This window comes from Eubalaena glacialis, chromosome 9, assembly GCF_028564815.1.
Source record: "Eubalaena glacialis isolate mEubGla1 chromosome 9, mEubGla1.1.hap2.+ XY, whole genome shotgun sequence".
NCBI classification, from domain to species: Eukaryota; Metazoa; Chordata; class Mammalia; order Artiodactyla; family Balaenidae; genus Eubalaena; species Eubalaena glacialis.
This window is the reverse complement of record NC_083724.1, coordinates 22,589,252-22,606,850: the sequence shown is the minus strand read 5'-3', so window position 1 is coordinate 22,606,850 and position 17,599 is coordinate 22,589,252. Positions and strand designations below refer to the sequence as shown.

Below are 17,599 nucleotides of genomic sequence, written 5' to 3'. Positions count from 1 at the left end.
CAGTCATCCAAAGGCCTCTGCTCAGGGAGTGAACACAGAAATGACAATCAGAGAGGTCTGCCCAAGTGCAAAATGTGGGCTAAATGAGAAAGAGGAGTAGTCACTAATGACTCAGAGCTTTCATGCCTATGACTAAAGGATGTTCCCTGATTACAGTTTATCATCATCTCACATATATCAAATGACCTTGCTCTGTGACTCAAGAAAGCACAGAATCATAGTACTTTGTGGCTGGAAGGGATCGCAGAGATCTTGGAGGAAGGCAACAGAGAACCAGCCAAGTTAAATATAATTTCCAAGACACTCAGCTGATTAGTAGCAGGACTCGGGCAAAGAAGCCCAGGCCTCTGCATTTCCCATCAAACCGACTGCTGGCTCCCTGGTAGTCATCACAAAGCTCTTTTAGGGGCAATGTGCAAAAGGTAAATAGCATAATTCATCAGAGGGCAAAGGGAAGAATGGGGCTGTTGCTTGGCACGAGTGAACTGAAACAATTTGAGGACTTATTTGGATCCTAGTTCTCTCCAAATTACTTTCTGAAATGGCAGGCTCCAAAATTTTCGCAAAAGGAGGCTGCCAGGTGAGCGCACAACCCATTCTGTATGTAGATATATATCTGCTAGAGCTGCCTTCAAAATTTCAACATAGCTGGGTTTTCTATTATCTCAGCTCTTTCCAGTAGCTTGAATTTAAAGGTTCAGACTCTCTTTCAACATGAGGGGAAAAAAGCACTGCCAAAAGCCACTTAGATATTTCCAAAGCAAAATCCTTCCTGTTAACTTAATCACAGTAGAATGACAGTAGCCAGCTCTTCGGCCATTTCTTCTACCCAGTTTGAGTTTGTTAATCACACTGAACAGCTGCTGAAAGCAGCGGATTCTGGAAGCTATTGTATCTGTGCCTGTCCATGATGCTTGCACATCTCCATTCTTCTGGTAAAAGCACCTCTTTTTCTGTAGGAACTTCATCCCACCCTTAAAGCTTCAGGGAATGGATTGGCAGAAAAATTTCCAAATGTTGGAATGCGTGATTGTTTCTTGTGGCCATCATTCAATTCTAAGAAAGGGGGCTTAGTCTATTTGCACGCAGAAATGTAACAGCGCACATCTTTGTTAAGAGAGGCCCTCACTCATGGACTTATGTACACTACCAAATGTAAAATAGATAGCTAGTGGGAAGCAGCCGCATAGCACAGGGAGATCAGCTCGGTGCTTTGTGACCACCTAGAGGGGTGGGATAGCGAGGGTGGGAGGGAGACGCAAGAGGGAGGAGATATGGGGATATATGTAAATGTATAGCTGATTCACTTTGTTATAAAGCAGAAACTAACACACCATTGTAAAGCAATTATACTCCAATAAAGATGTTAAAAATATATATATAGAAAATGCAAAAAAAAAAAAAGAGGCCCTCACTTATGATGCTAAGTGAAATAAGTCAGACAGAGAAAGACAAATACGGAATGATCTCACTTATACATGGAATCTAAAAAAGCTGAATTCATAGAAATAGAGAATAGAATGGTGGTTGCCAGGGGCTAGGGGGTGGGGGAAGTGGGGAGCTGATGGTCAAAGGGTACAAACTTCCAGTTGTAAGATAATTAAGTTCTGGGACATATTCTAATGTACAGCATGTTGACTGTAGTTAACAGTACTGTATTGTACACTTGAAAGATGTTAGGAGAGTAGATCTTAAATATTCACACATACATATACACAAATTATATATATAAATATATACATATACATATATATAAATTACATATATATATGGTGATTATGTGAGGTAATGGAGGTATTAACTAACCTTACTGCGGTAATCATTTTGCAATAAGTACGTGAATCAAATCATCACATTGTACACCTTAAACTCACACAACATTATATGTAAATTATTTTCTCAAGAAAATTGAAAAAAGAGAGAGAGCCCCTTGCTGCCCGGCAATCTGCAATCCAAGATGGCTGACAGTCAGGTAATGTGCCTTGCCCAGTTGAAAATCCATGCCCCCTACCCTTGTTGAAGTTGGTGTGAGTAGAGATAAAGACATGGGAAATGAGATTAGGGGATAAGCAGAAAACGAAGGAAGCTTATTTCTCCAGGTTCCTCCCAAACATTTCCTGCTAGGTACCCTCTACAGACAGGGTAACAAATCCCCCAATTGTAAGGCACCATCCACTGGAACCCTCCTGGAAGCACCCCAGCCTATTGTTTTATGATGCTCTGAGGTGAGGGACAGGATGTAAGGAGTTAAACCGATACTCTGGGCTAAGAGCAGAATTCCTCAGGCTGTTGCTAGGATTCATGAACCACAAGGAAAAGTTCCAGACTCAAAAGGTCATAAACTTGACAAGATTTCTGGTATTAGCTACAAACTAATGGAATTCTTATGAATCAAATCCAGTGGCTGGCTGCCTGCTGGTTTAAAGAAATGTACTGCCAGGGAAATCCCAGCCTGGCAAACAAGGACCTGTGATTGCTCAATCCCTAAGGCAACTCCGCCACCCAGATAACTGCCCCCGTGAAGCAGAAGGTTTAAATTGTAGGCACTCAGTGGGGCTCCTTCTCTCTGCATCTCTTAAGGAAGGCTCTGGAGGAAAGGGACAAGGCTGCTCTCCCATCAGGCAGAGCCTGAGGCAGCCAAACTAACTGACCAAGTGACCCATTCTGCTGCCAGGGCAGGAGACGCTTGCTTTTCCTGTCCAGCAGGATGTGGTCCTTGTTATGGGCCCCCTGGCCACCGCACGGTTCTTTATCTTTTCTTCCTTTCTAAATGAACATACTTATTGTGATTATCCACCTTTCCCTTTCATATTATATACTGTGGTTTGAGAATGGTTAAGTTTGCCATATAATCATAGATTGCTAAGAGATCATGAGAAGCACATCTAGATTAATCAGATCAAGAGGGACGGATCATCCCCAGGAACCCTGGTCTTGGAGCTGGATTCAGTAAGAGACCCACCTTTGAGCTGTCTTCTACTTAGGTTCCATTTTTGGTTTTATGGAGGATAATTTCACTTTCTTAACGGAGGGTGTTTTTCTAAATAGTGTATGTGTATGTGTGTGCACATGCTAAGTAGCCAAAAGGTTGAAAGTAGTGGACTGCTTGTGGCTCTTTGTTTTGGTCTGCCAACATGGTTTTCTGTGCCTCTTCCTGATGGGGATCATGTCCCCCTCTCATTGCAACCCTGGTGAGGTTGCTGATCACATTGACCTGCCCCAAACCAGCCATACCAGTAAGCCCCAAACCAAGGTAGGCTAATCATACTATCTTATCTCCTCTTAATAATGATTCATCCAATGGATAGTCACTTAGCTAGGAGAAGAGACTCCCTGAATTGAAAAACTGTCTGTTCCCACTGAAGTAGCTAAGCTGGGGCAGCTGGTCCCCACCCACCCACCACCACATAACTTATAGTAGAAGAAAATGAGGCCAACTCACACTTAGAGAGGAGATAGAGACAGATAGAAAGGGACAGTCCTACTTATGGTGTTGAGTCCCAAGTCCCAGTTTCTGGAGGCCTGGTGATGCCACTCTGGTTCTAATTCCATAAGTTCCCACCCCCGATCCTTTTCAGCTATGGCTTTTTGTAGGCTAGTCTGAGATGCATTTTTGTCACCTGTGACAATTTAAAAAGAAATCTCATTAACATACACTTGATGCTGCAGAGTGGACAGAGGAGAAATAAGGAGAGCAGTCTTAGGCAGAAAATGGTTTTACCTTTTACCTGAGCCCAAACTGCACAGGAGCTTCTTCTCACCTATAAAGGAAAACACAGCAACACATATAATTGGGTGGCATGTGATGTCAGTTTAAATAACACACTTTAGCCCTACAAGTTGCAGGGTTTTATCTCTTATTTTGGACCACACGATCTTTAAAATCTCTTCTAGCTCTAACACCTTACAATTTAGCCTTATGATCACCAAGTGTTCAAAGGGACTGGCATGGGCAGCAGAGACAGAAGTGACCCTAGGAATGGATAACCCTAAAGCTTTCCAATGGATCTCAGGAAGCACATGCTATGAGGAAAGAGCAGGGATGGTGGTAAGTTCCATTCCCCTTGCCAGCTCTCAGCAACTGGCACTGACTGCCTGGAGAACTACAGTATGTTGAAAAGGATTCTGGGGTCACATCCAGGTTCAGCAAGAAGTAGTGATGCATGTTATGTGCAAGGCTATGAGACGGCCTGGTATATACGAATACTTCACTTCTCTAGATGATATTTACCAGGCAACCTCAGTTACCCAAAACATAGCCAAGAACCAGGAAGAAAGCTAAAGGAACATGTATGAAAGCTCATCCATGGTAGAAGCAACCCACAAACTCATTGGAATGAAATACCTTCTCTTCTTCTCCCCTGCTGATATTATAGGCATATTTGTCTGTTAGGGATGCTAGGATTACTGTTGATCTATGACAAAAGTCAGCAAAAAATTCCCCAGAGGAAACCAAATAGTAGAGGTTAGAGAAAGATCCCTTCAACTTCATTAAGTAATTCTCTTTCAAGTGACAACCTTAGTCATTCTGGGTTTATTTTATTAAAAATTGAAAAACTATATTTACACTGATAAATTCTGGGAAAAGCTTAAAATGGCCACAAGGTTTTGAATGTGACTAAATTTTGTCTTGATGCTTAGTGCATCAAGTGCATTTAATAAAAGATAATATGCAATTCCTATATACTAATGATAAAAAATCTGAAGGAGAAATTAAGGAAACACTCCCATTTACCACTGCAACAAAAAGAATAAAATACCTAGGAATAAACCTCCCTAAGGATACAAAAGACCTGTATGCAGAAAACTATAAGACACAGATGAAAGAAATTAAAGATGATACAAACAGATGGAGAGATATACCATGTTCTTGGATTGGAAGAATCAACACTGTGAAAATGACTATATTACCCAAAGCAATCTACAGATTCAATTCAATCCCTATCAAACTACCAATGGCATTTTTCACAGAACTAGAACAAAAAATTTCACAATTTGTATGGAAACACAAAAAACCCCCGAATAGCCAAAGCAATCTTGAGAAAGAAAAACGGAGCTGGAGGAATCAGGCTCCCTGACTTTAGACTATACTACAAAGCTACAATAATCAAGGCAGTATGGTACTGGCACAAAAACAGAAATATAGATCAATTGAACAGGATAGAAAGCCCAGAGATAAACCCATGCACATATGGTCACCTTATTTTTGATAAAGGAGGCAAGAATATACAAAGGAGAAAAGACAGCCTCTTCAATAAGTGGTGCTGGGAAAACTGGACAGCTACATGTAAAAGAATGAAATTAGAACACTTCCTAACACCATACACAAAAATAAACTCAAAATGGATTAAAGACCTAAATGTAAGGTCAGACACTATAAGACTCTTAGAGGAAAACATAGGCAGAACACTCTACAACATAAATCACAGCAAGATCCTTTTTGACCCACCTCCTAGAGAAATGGAAATAAAAACAAAAATAAACAAATGGGACCTAATGAAACTTAAAAGCTTTTGCACAGCAAAAGAAAACATAAACAAGACGAAAAGACAACCCTCAGAATGGGAGAAAATATTTGCAAATGAAACAACTGACAAAGGATTAATCTCCAAAATATACAAGCAGCTCATGCAGCTCAATATCAAAAAAACAAACAACCCAATCCAAAAATGGGCAGAAGACCTAAATAGACATTTCTCCAAAGAAGATATACAGATTGCCAACAAACACATGAAAGGATGCTCAACATCACTAATCATTAGAGAAATGCAAATCAAAACTACAATGAGGTAGCACCTCACACCAGTCAGAATGGCCATCATCAAAAAATCTACAAACAATAAATGCTGGAGAGGGTGTGGAGAAAAGGGAACCCTCTTGCACTGTTGGTGGGAATGTAAATTGATACAGCCACTATGGGAACAGTATGGAGGTTCCTTAAAAAACTAAAAATAGAACTACCATATGACCCAGCAATCCCACTACTGGGCATATACCCTGAGAAAACCATAATTCAAAAAGAGTCATGTACCACAATGTTCATTGCAGCTCTGTTTACAATAGCCAGGACATGGAAGCAACCTAAGTGTCCATCGACAGATGAATGGATAAAGAAGATGTGGCACATATATACAATGGAATATTACTCAGCCATAAAAAGAAACGAAATTGAGTTATTTGTAGTGAGGTGGATGGATCTGTCATACAGAGTGAAGTAAGTCAGAAAGAGAAAAACAAATACCGTATGCTAACACATATATATGAAATCTAAAAAAAAAAAAAAAAGGTTCTGAAGAACCTAGGTGCAGGACATGAATAAAGACGCAGACATAGAGAATGGACTTGAGGACACGGGGAGGCGGAAGAGTAAGCTGGGACGAAGTGAGAGAGTGGCATGGACATATATACACTACCAAATGTAAAACAGAGGTAGTGGGAAGCAGCCACATAGCACAGGTAGATCAGCTCGGTGCTTTGTGACCACCTAGAGGCATGGAATAGGGAGGGTGGGAGGGATACGCAAGAAGGAGGAGATATGGGGATATATGTATATGTATAACTGAATCACTTTGTTATAAACCAGAAACTAACACAACATTGTAAAGCAATTATACTCCAATAAAGATGTTAATTAAATAATTAATTAATTAAAATAAAAGATATATGCAAGAGTAACCAGTGAAGGGTATAGTTCAAGACACTGAGGAAGAAAAAGGACCTCAAACAGCAAGGCAGTTACTAGGGAACTGAGTGTATTAAAAGAGAGAAATTGAAATGGCCCGGTGAAGAAGGGAGTTCACTAAAATGGAGTGCCTTGATCAGATGTGCATTTTATAAAATACATGATGGCAGCAGTATGGAGCAAGGAGATAGGTAGAATAAGAGACAAGAAAATGAGTTAGAAAATTGATGTTCAGACAAGAGATGTCAAAAACTAAACAGTGTTAATGAAAGAGAGGAAAGGATGATCTTAAATGGCATTAATGTGATAGAATTGACACAATTTAATGATGGACTGCACAAGAAGATAAGAAAAAAGGGAGGAGACAAGAATTATTCCTAGATTTCTGTCTTGACAACTTGGAACACGGTAATGATGTTTATTGGGACAGATACACAGTAGGAAAAATAAAAAGGGGAACTGGAAAACTCACACTTCCTGATTTACAAAGCTACAGTAATCAAAACGGTGTGGTATTAAGAACCTAGTATAGGGCTTCCCTGGTGGCGCAGTGGTTGAGAGTCTGCCTGCCAATGCAGGGGACACGGGTTCGAGCCCTGGTCTGGGAAGATCCCACATGCCGTGGAGCGACTAGGCCCGTGTGCCACAATTACTGAGCCTGCGTGTCTGGAGCCTGTGCTCTGCAACAAGAGAGGCCACGATAGTGAGAGGCCCGTGCACCGCGATGAAGAGTGGCCCCAGCTTGCCACAACTAGAGAAAGCCCTTGCACAGAAACGAAGACCCAACACAACCATAAAAAATAAATTAATTAATTAATTAATTAATTTAAAAAAAAAGAAAGGATAAGAACCTAGTATATAGCACAGGGAACTCTACTCAATACTCTGTAATGACCTATATGGGAAAAGAACCTAAAAAAGGGTGGATATATGTATATGTGTAACTGATTTACTTTGCTGTACAGCAGAAACTAACACAACATTGTAAATCAACTATACTCCAATAAAAATTAATAATAATAAAAAAAAACCCCAGTGTGGTACTGGCCTAAAGACAGACATATAAACCAATGGAATAGTATAGAGAGTCCAGAAATAAACTCTTGCATATATATCAAATGACTTTTTTTTTGGCTGCGCCTCACAGCACGCGGGATCTTAGTTCCCCGACCAGGGATCGAACCCATGCCCCCTGCAGTGGAAGCGTGGAGTCCTAATTACTGGACCGCCAAGGAAGTCCCTCAAATGACTTTTGACAAGAGTCCCTAGACCATTCAATGGGCAAAGGAAATCTTCAACAAATGGTGCTGGGAAAACTGGATAACCACATGCAAAATAATGAGGTAGGACCATTACCTAACACCATATACAAAAATTAACTCAAAATGGATCAAGCCTAAATATAAGACTTTAAACTCTTAGAAGAAAACACAAAGGAAAAGCTTCGGGAAATTACATTTGGCAATGATTTCTTAGATATGACACCAAAAGCACAGGCGACAAAAGAAAAAATAGGCAAATTGGATTTCATCAAAATTAAGAACTTTTGTGCATCAAAGGACACTATCAACAGAGTAAAAAGGCAACTCAGATAATGGGAAAAAATATTTGTAAATCACATATCCAGAATATATAGCAAGCTCCTAAAACTCAACAACAAAGAAATAAATCACTTCAAAGATCGGCAAAGGACTTGAATAACCATTTCTCCAAAGAAGATACACAAATTGTCAAAAGTACTTGAAAACATGCTCAACATCATAAATCATTATGGAAATGCAAACCAAAACCACAATGAGAAGCCACCTCACATCCATTAGGAAGGCCATCATTAAAACAGAAAACAGCAAGTGTTGGGGAGGATGTGGAGAAAATGGAACGCTTGAGCACTGTCGGTGGGAGTGTAAAATCGTGCAGTGGCTATGGAAAACTGTATGGGGATCTTCAAAAAGAATTAAAAAATAAAATTACCAAACGATCCAACAATTCCACTTGAGGGTGTATACCCAAAAGAAGTGAAAGCAGAGACTCAAAGAGATATTTGAACACCCATGGTCACAGCAGCATTATTTGCAATAGCCAAAAGATGGAAGCAACCCAAGTGTCCATCTACAGATCATGGATAAACAAAATGTTTATCCATACATACAATGGAATATTATTCAGCCTTAAAAAGAAAGGAAATTCTGAAACATGCTACAGCATGAGTGACCCTTGACGACATTATGCTAAATGAAATAAGACAATCACAAAAAGATAAATACTGCATGATTCTACTTATACAAGGTAACTAGTCAAATTCATAGAGACAGAAAGTAAAAGGGTAGTTGCCAGGAGTTGGGGAAGAAGAGGAGGAATGGGGAGTTGTTTAATGGGTACAGAGTTTCAGTCTTGCAAGATGAAAAGTTCTGAAGATTGGTTTCTTAACAGTGTAAGTGTACTCGACACTACCAAATTGTTAGTTTAAAAATTGTTAAGATTGTAAATTTTATGTGTATTTTACCACAATTAAAAATAAATATTAAAAATAATCACTGCTAAATGTCTGACTATTAGATGGTGATCGTTGCATTGCCACCATCTTGTAAATATATTAAAAACCATTGAATTGTACACTTTAGAATTATATGAATCGCATCTCAGTAAAGCTGTTTTAAAAAGAAAAATAAATAAATAAATCACTACTGATTTTAATATGACTGCAACACTAATATATTTGAAACCCACAGGTGAAGTAACAGCAATTCAAATATGTGAGTCCAAATATAAATTATTTCAAAGAACAAGCACGTGTTCTGCTTAGCTGTATGAAAAAGAGGCATCAGTGACATCACAGGAAAGTTCCCTATAAACTAGAATTCTTATCATAACCTCCCACTTCATTCCCTCTGTGCCCCAAATTGATATTGATTCATATTGAAGCCCTAACCCCCAATGTGATGTTATTTGGAGGTAGGGCCTTTGGAATGTAATTAGGTTTAGATGAGGTCATGAGGGTAGGGCCCACATGATGGGATCAGGGTCCATCAGATGAGGAAGACTGATCAGAGCTCACTCAGTCCCCACCACATGAGGACACAGCAAGAAGGCAGCTGTCTGCAAGCCAGGAAGAGGGTCCTCCCTGGGGAACCAAAGCAGCCTGCACCTTAACCTTGGACTTCCCCGTCTCCAGAACTATGAGAAATAAATGTCTGTTGTTTAAGCCACGCAGTCTATGGTATTTTGAAATGGCAGCCCAAGATAACTAATACACCCTCCCAGACCAAAGTCTCAATCTGAGACAGCAGCTCTCTGAGCAATCTCTAAGTTGCACACATATGGTACTGCCAGTGTTGTCTATGGCTAGAAACACCAAGTCAGGATCTCCGGGTAATTTTCCAGCAAGGAGGCCTTGTCTAAGTCATAAACACCTTTGGAACAAATTCAGGGCAATATATTCTGGACTTTAGTCTTCCAACTCTTAATCCCTACATAACTGCCACAAAATACCACCAGAACTTTTTGCTACTTGGACATATTCTTAGTTTTATATCAAGCATGATAATGGCGCATTTGACTTGTGTCCTACACAGAATTTAATTGCGTGTTTCAGTTTTAAATATGTGATGAACCTTACATGCAAGATGGCTCAAGTTCATCAGTCAAGAGATGTTTCTATTAATATTAATATATTTTTTCTAGTTTCCATTACCAACCGATATGAATTGATACCAAACCTTGAGTCCTCCTAGGGCAACCATCACAATGTTTCTGCCAGATCTTCCACCCCTGACTGACCCATCCGGCTCTTGCTATTCTGCTTGTCCAGCTCATTATATTCATTCATTCTTTTTTTTTTGGCCGCACCACATGGTAGATGGGATCTCAGTTCCCTGACCAGGGATCAAACCCACGCCCCCCTGCATTGGAAGCACGGAGTCTTAACCACTGGACCGCCAGGGAAGTCCCCATCTATTCATTCTGTAATGAATACATCGTTTTATGTCTCAAGAAAGAACCAGCACTGGAAAAACATAGCCTTTCTAAGGATGGAGAGAGGAGGGTGAGGCTTACGCAACAGCCAAGGAAATAACGGAAGCAGAAAATAGAGCCAGAAAATAGTGCTGAGCTTAATCTGCCCCTCCTGCTGGCTTCCTGGAGAATGAAGAGAGGCAGCAGTCTGGCAGGAGTACAGGGAAGTGACAGAAAGATCTAGATGATCCTCTCCAACTCAGGCTTCAGCAGTGCAATAGGATGAGGGCATTCGTGAAGCTTAAGAAGAAGAACCCAAACTAGTTCAGTCCAAATAGGTCCCCCAGCAAGTTCAGAATATCAACCTCCAAAAAGGTTTCACCTGCCCATCCTTTATAAAGTGAAAAGATTCAACACATTCTTATTGTTCTTACAAGCAGTGTTCATCTCAAATATTGGGAAAACAAATGTTCAAATATTTAAATTTCACATGAAGAGGAAAATATAGAATTCACAAGAGTTTTTAAAGAAATATACCTTATTCCATTCACTTGTGATTCGTAATATAATGCAGTAATCATTCCCTATTTTCAAGGGTGCATTATAATATTTCCCATAGTACAGCCTGTCTCCAATAGATATCTCCATGGCATCATCGGGAACATCCTTGGCCAGCAGTTCTGCCGTCACGTATCCATCAGCACCAGAAGCATTGCTAAAGAATGAGGTAGCCTCTTCAGAATCACAAACAAATGTGCTTTGGAGGGCCAGGGGAAGCACTAACACCTGATATGAACTGGAAGAGAAAAGAAAATGTCTATCAGGTCCTTGCTTGGGGGATTCGTTCATTCATTTATTCGTATTTGTTGAGCACCTGCTATGAGATCAACACTTCTCTAGACACTGGAGATGCAACACTGGATAAAAGTCCTCGCCCGTGTGGGATTTATGGTCTGACAGCTCCCACAGTCATGGAACTCCAGTTGGAACCAACAGTGTTAATGCCAGATGACACTGGGTGAGGGATCTCTCCAAGTTCTGGCTGCAGATGGCTATCCGGTAAATTCTCTTTAGCTGGGAGAAGTTGCTGCACGTATAACTGCCCGGAGCGTATGTGTCTTAAAGTTGATCTAATCAGTGGTTTTCACATGGGCAAATAAAGCCCAGCTGTGGAAAGGGTTTAGCAGTCACATGGAGGCCAAATGCCTACAAGAGTTAATGCACTAAGTCTGCAAAAAGGCTCCACGCAATCACATGGGGTACCTAAAACGGAACTCATGTGATTTACATTCCCTCCAGTTCACATACTGATACCAAAGTTCCTGTGACATGAATGAGATGCATGGAGTACAGATCACCATGAGTTCATCTAGTCTGACAATATCCTGAAAGAGCCAGAAAGGGAAAATCTCACATGTTCCCTAGATGTGGACAAAGAAACACGCTAGCAATCAGGTGTCATTTTTGTCATGTGTTTTAGTATTATTTATCCCACCAAATAGAAAATCTGTCAGTGAAAGGAAGTGTAAGAACAAAAACACTCTGGGAATGAATCACACCTTTCTTTTTATTCACATCTATTCGGGACTCATCTCCTACCTCTAGTATAGTAGGTGTTTGGATGTCTGCTTTTTCTATCAGGCTTGATAGCAGGGATTTGAATGATTTACTCTTTTTTTTTTTTTTAAGTTCATAGGGGTGCTTTTTTTTTTTTTAACATCTTTATTGGAGTACAATTGCTTTACAATGGTGTGTTAGTTTCTGCTTTATAACAAAGTGAATCAGCTATACATATACATATATCCCCATATCTCCTCCCTCTTGCATCTCCCTCCCACCCTCCCTATCCCACCCTTCTAGGTGGTCACAAAGCACCGAGCTGATCTCCCTGTGCTATGTGGCTGCTTCCCACTAGCTATCTATTTTACATTTGGTAGTGTATATATGTCCATGCCACTGTCTTCGTCCCAGCTTACCCTTCCCCCTCCCTGTGTCCTCAAGTCCATTCTCTACGTCTGCGTCTTTATTGAATGATTTACTCTTGTATCCTTGCAAACCCTTGCACAGTTCTTTGGCTGTGACTGATTCCTCACTAATGTTTCCTGAGTTGAAATTTCAGTAAAGAAGAAAAACATGTATCAGCACCAAATACGATTAGGGTAATTTCCAAAACTCATTAGCACACATAATTCTATTTTACCAATAAGTATACGCTTCCTGCTCCACATTCGTAATGCCCCATCTCCTGATTCCTAAGAGCTCATGAGTTACTAGGTTAAGAAAAGGGAGTCCTCCCCAACAACAGGTGTTGGATTTGGAAACTGTCCACCAACCAGGCTCCCCAAATTCCTAGGTGTCCTCAGGCCCCTGATTTCCACAAAGTTTCTGGGTTCACTTTCAGCATAGGGCTTTCTACAAAAGGGACAAAGTAAAGCCTGCAGGGCAATGAGTTGTCACTGCCATCACAAGTAAACATTTACTAAGCCTCCACTGCCAACAACGGAACACTTATAACAACAAACTTTCCTGGGGACTTGAAGACATCCTTATGAATCATGGCCACAGGTAAGAAAGTAAATACGCAGCAGACTCCATGCTGTCCGTAAGCACATCTTCAAATCCCTCTCATCTTTCCATGTAGGTGGTGATATTCAAGTGCAAGTTCAAGGCTCATCTGAACTCTTTTGGTTCTGAACGTTGCCCAGTAGAGGCACCATTCATGACGCGTAAAGCGGTCTCCCCAATTAGCATGATCATAATCACCCAAGTTGCTTGATAATTGTACAAATTCCCAGCCCCCATCCCAGACCTACTGAATCAAAATCTCCAGTAGAGTCTGAGAATTCATACAGCTGATAAAGCACCCCAGGTACACCTGTAATCTGGCAAGTGTGGGAGACACTAGCATTAAGACAGCCCAGCCACAGGCTGCATCATCCACCCAAGATCACCAAGCTAAGGAAGGGAGGTGTGGCCCCAGAGCCCCTGCTCCACCATGTGCCCAAGCCACTGTCCCCTGACAATGTACAAGGCAGACTCCAGCCTGTCACACACTGGAGGTGCTGTTACCCCCAGCTCAAACCAGGTAGTCGGGCCAAGAAAACCCCCCAGTTGCCTGCTGGTAATTAGCCCCGATGACGTTGGGGAAGCAGTTGTGGCTGTTTAGAGCATGACTGCTCTGGAAGGACTTCTCCCCTCTTTCTCACCACCACCCTCCCTTGAATGACTCACAGATCTCCACTTCCTGTTTTGGAGGCACTGGCCGGCACAGAGCCACAAGGATAGACTGTCATTTGGCTTTTCTTTCTGCCTTACATAATCATCTGGTCTAAATATCACGTACGTCTTGCAAATTCTCTCAGGCAGTGAGATCACAGCTTCTGTTCTGCTTATAGCAACAGAATTACAATGCCTTCCAGTAACTTGTCAGGAATCAAGAAACAGAACAACTTAGGCCATATCCATGCCTGGAAAGACTTTTGAGCACTTACTGAACTCAAACTAATAGACACAAAAAGCTCAAGTTTCATTACAAATGGACACACATAATATCGACAGACTTTCTTTTTTATAGTTTTGTGATACCTCACGAATTTTACCTTGATTGTACAGCAGGGTCATTAGACGGAAGGGTCAGGAGAGACATAGGCAGTGTAAGTTAGGTCAAGGAAACAGGTTGTTGCCATCTCCTTGATTTGTTACTGTCAGTAAGTTACTCATCTCTCCAGGCAAACCTCAATTTTCCTCTCTAAAAAGGGAATACTTCTGCTTTCCTAATCCTGCCATGACCTTTGTAAATAAAAAGCTGAATTGCACACAAGGTAGTCCAGCAACTGAGGTCAATTAATTCCATCCTAATACCACCTGGAGTCCCAGAAGCAGTTGTTAACAATGCACTGTCTTGCTCACATCTCAATACAAGAATGAATTAAAAGAATTATCCAAATGACTCTTCCAGAAATCACTACACACATGGGAGTGGGGGGAGGGAGAGGGATGGACTGGGAGTTTGGGGTTGGTAGATGCAAACTATTACTTTAGAATGGATAAACAACAAGGTCCTAATGTATAGCTCAGGGAACTATATTCAATATCCTGTGATAAACCATAATGGAAAAGAATATTTAAAAAAAGAATGTCTATATGTGTATAACTGAGTCACTCTGCTGTACAGCAGAGATTGTAACAACATTGTAAATCAACTATACTTCAATAAATAAATAAATAAATAAAAAAGAAAGCACTACACACCCCCCAACGTCATCCTTAAATAAAGGAAAATATATTCTGTCTTTGGTAAATGAAATGATGCTCCTGATCCACCATCACCAAAGGATGTACCTGGAGGCATGAGTGCAAAGTGATAGCCTGACATGTCACGGGCACCCAACCAGTGCTCATCTAATGACCAAAGGAATGGATTTAATTTCTCGAGCTCAGCTGCCCAAATGCTTGTCTCTGGTCCTTTACAAGTCTCTCTATTCATTAGGGAGGGTGCTAGTTGGAATTAAAGGCCCAGTCTGTACCCAAGGAAACAAAAAATGAGGCACTGACTGCACTGACTCAACTACTCCAGTGCAGCCACCTAAAGAGAAGTCTCCTCCTCACTCAAACCAAAGTTTTCAAAACACTCCATGGAGATCACTGGGCAGCCATGGAAAAGAGGCCTCTACTGACCTGATGGGTCCATTTTTCTCCTTGGCTTTCCTCAGTCTCAGGCGTGGTAAAGGCCCTCCGTGCACAGTGAAAAAGTCTACTTCCGGAAGGGGAGGCTCTGAAAACATGTTGAAAAGAAGAAAAGGGGTATGATCAGACCGAGCAGAAGCATGAAAAAAGTGGTCTTCATGGGGCATCAAGAGGAAAGTTTTCATGTAAGAAGAGATGAGCAAATTCAGACACATGCTCTGACGTGGATGAATCTTGAACACATTAGGCTAAATGAAATAAGCCAGACACAGAAGGACAACTATTGCATGATTCCACTTACATGCAATATCTGGAACAGGTAAATCCATTGAGACAGAAATAGATTAGAGGTTGCCAAGGGTTGAGGGGGTGTGTAGGAAATGGGGAGTTATTGCTTAATGGTCAACAGAGTTTCTGTCTGGGGTGATGAAAATATTTTAGAAATAGATAATGGTGATGGTTTACAACATTGTGAATGTACTTAATGCCAATAAATTGTGTCCTGAAAAATAATTAAAATGGTACATTTTATGTTGTATGTATTTTATTACAATTAAAAAAAAATGATGCCCCAGCACTGACAGATGGTGGATGCTGTGGGCATTTCAATTAACTTGGCAAATAGGTTCTTATTTGGTGGGGAGACCAGCTTATCAGACTTCTAGATCCTTTAGGAACAGTTTATTTATTATTATTATTATTATTATATTTTTTGGCTGTGCCGTGCAGCTTGTGGGATCTTAGCTCCCCCACCAGGGATCGTATCTGTGCCCTCGGCAGTGAAAGCACGGAGTCCTAACTGCTGGACCACCGGGGAATTCCCTAGACTTCTAGAGCCTTTATAATCACACAGCTGTCTGTCCTTATCTTGCTCTCCCCAGCAACCAGATTTCCCAAATAGATAATCCACAGGGAGGAGAATGTTGGTTGATTGGTTGACACCAACGTTCTAGCATCTAACTGGGAGTTATATTCATGGTATAAATGTACCAGCTGCCACTCTGCCTTGTGAGTAACACAGCCTACATGTGTTGGGCACACAACACATATATAGATGTGTCCTATATATGCCTCATCTCATTTAGTCTTCTCCACAGTGCTATCAAGTGGATGAGATTTATAAAGGGAGGGAGGAAGAGAGAAAGAAAAAGAATAAAATATGAACACCCCCTCCCCTGAAATTCCTCTGAATCCTGCCACAGTGAAATTAGGACTAAGAGGCCAAAATAGACACTCAAGACTCTATTTACCCAACTAGAAAATAGCTTTGGGGTAAAAATTCTCAATTCAAATTATAATAAGTAAAAACTTAGACCTTCCTAGATAATTTTTAAAGCTCTACTGAATATGTTATTCATACACTGCCTTTCAACAAATACTTATTAGCCACCTCTATGCACCTCTATGTGAGGCTGGGAGAAACAGCTATGGAAGACAGTTTCTGCTTTCCAGGAGCTCAGAGTCTAATAGTGGAGAAAGTCTTATAAACAGGCAGTGCTTGGAACTACGATAAAGTTCCACAAGAGGGTGGTGGGAGTGCAGAGGAAGAACACCAAGGGCAGGGGGGTGAGCCTATCAAATACAGAAACAGACATACGCAGGGGCAGGAGGTGAGAGAGAGTGTGGGCAGAGACAGAACTGCAGGAGTTCAGTGTGTCCGAAAGGTTGAGTCCCAGCTGGGTAGAAGCGGGCAATAAAGTGAGACATGTGAGTATAGGTCAGATCTGAGGTCCTAGAAATAATGAGAAGCCATCTAACGATTCTTAGCAGATGTGTATTTTAGAAATACAATTTGGACTGCCTGTTGGAGGATGAATTGGAAAAGAGCAAAAGCACAGGTTCTCCAAAATCCAGGTAAGAAGTGCCTGAGGTCTGAAGCAAGTGATGGCACTCGGAAGGGAGAAGAGGGGGCAGATGGAGGAGACATGTGGGGCAGAGACGGAACAGAAGGTGGTGGAAGATAAGGAAGGGGAAGGAATCTGGGCTTTGGTTTTGGCCACTGAGTCAGTGGTGACGTCATTCATCAAGGTCTGCAGGGAAGGTTCAGACGCAGCTCACCTCTAGACCTGTTAAGTTTGAAGTGCTTGTGAAATCGTCCAGCAGGCAGTTAGAAATGCGGGTCTAGAGCTTAGGAGCAAACTGTGATGGTGATATGGAGTCAGTCATCAATAGAAGAGGCTACGGCTGCCCAGGGGGAAGGCATAAATGCATCTGAGAAGAGATGAGGGCCTAGGGCGACCACCGGGAAACCCAGGCATCTAAGACCAGGTGGACGAGTGA

The 17,599-nt window shown here is 41.3% G+C and overlaps 1 protein-coding gene across 2 annotated transcripts in view; it reads right to left on the bottom strand.

The window, feature by feature from the left end:
- Positions 1-17,599, bottom strand: part of SUSD1 (sushi domain containing 1) — a 124,065-nt gene that overhangs the window by 9,275 nt on the left and 97,191 nt on the right. For both annotated transcript variants that reach the window (XM_061201030.1, XM_061201031.1), the window contains 3 exons: positions 15,311-15,407; positions 11,171-11,429; positions 3,722-3,761 (listed from right to left, as the gene is read on the bottom strand). In XM_061201030.1, the coding sequence (XP_061057013.1) occupies positions 3,722-3,761; positions 11,171-11,429; positions 15,311-15,407 (396 nt within the window). The remainder of the gene's footprint in view (positions 1-3,721; positions 3,762-11,170; positions 11,430-15,310; positions 15,408-17,599) is intronic.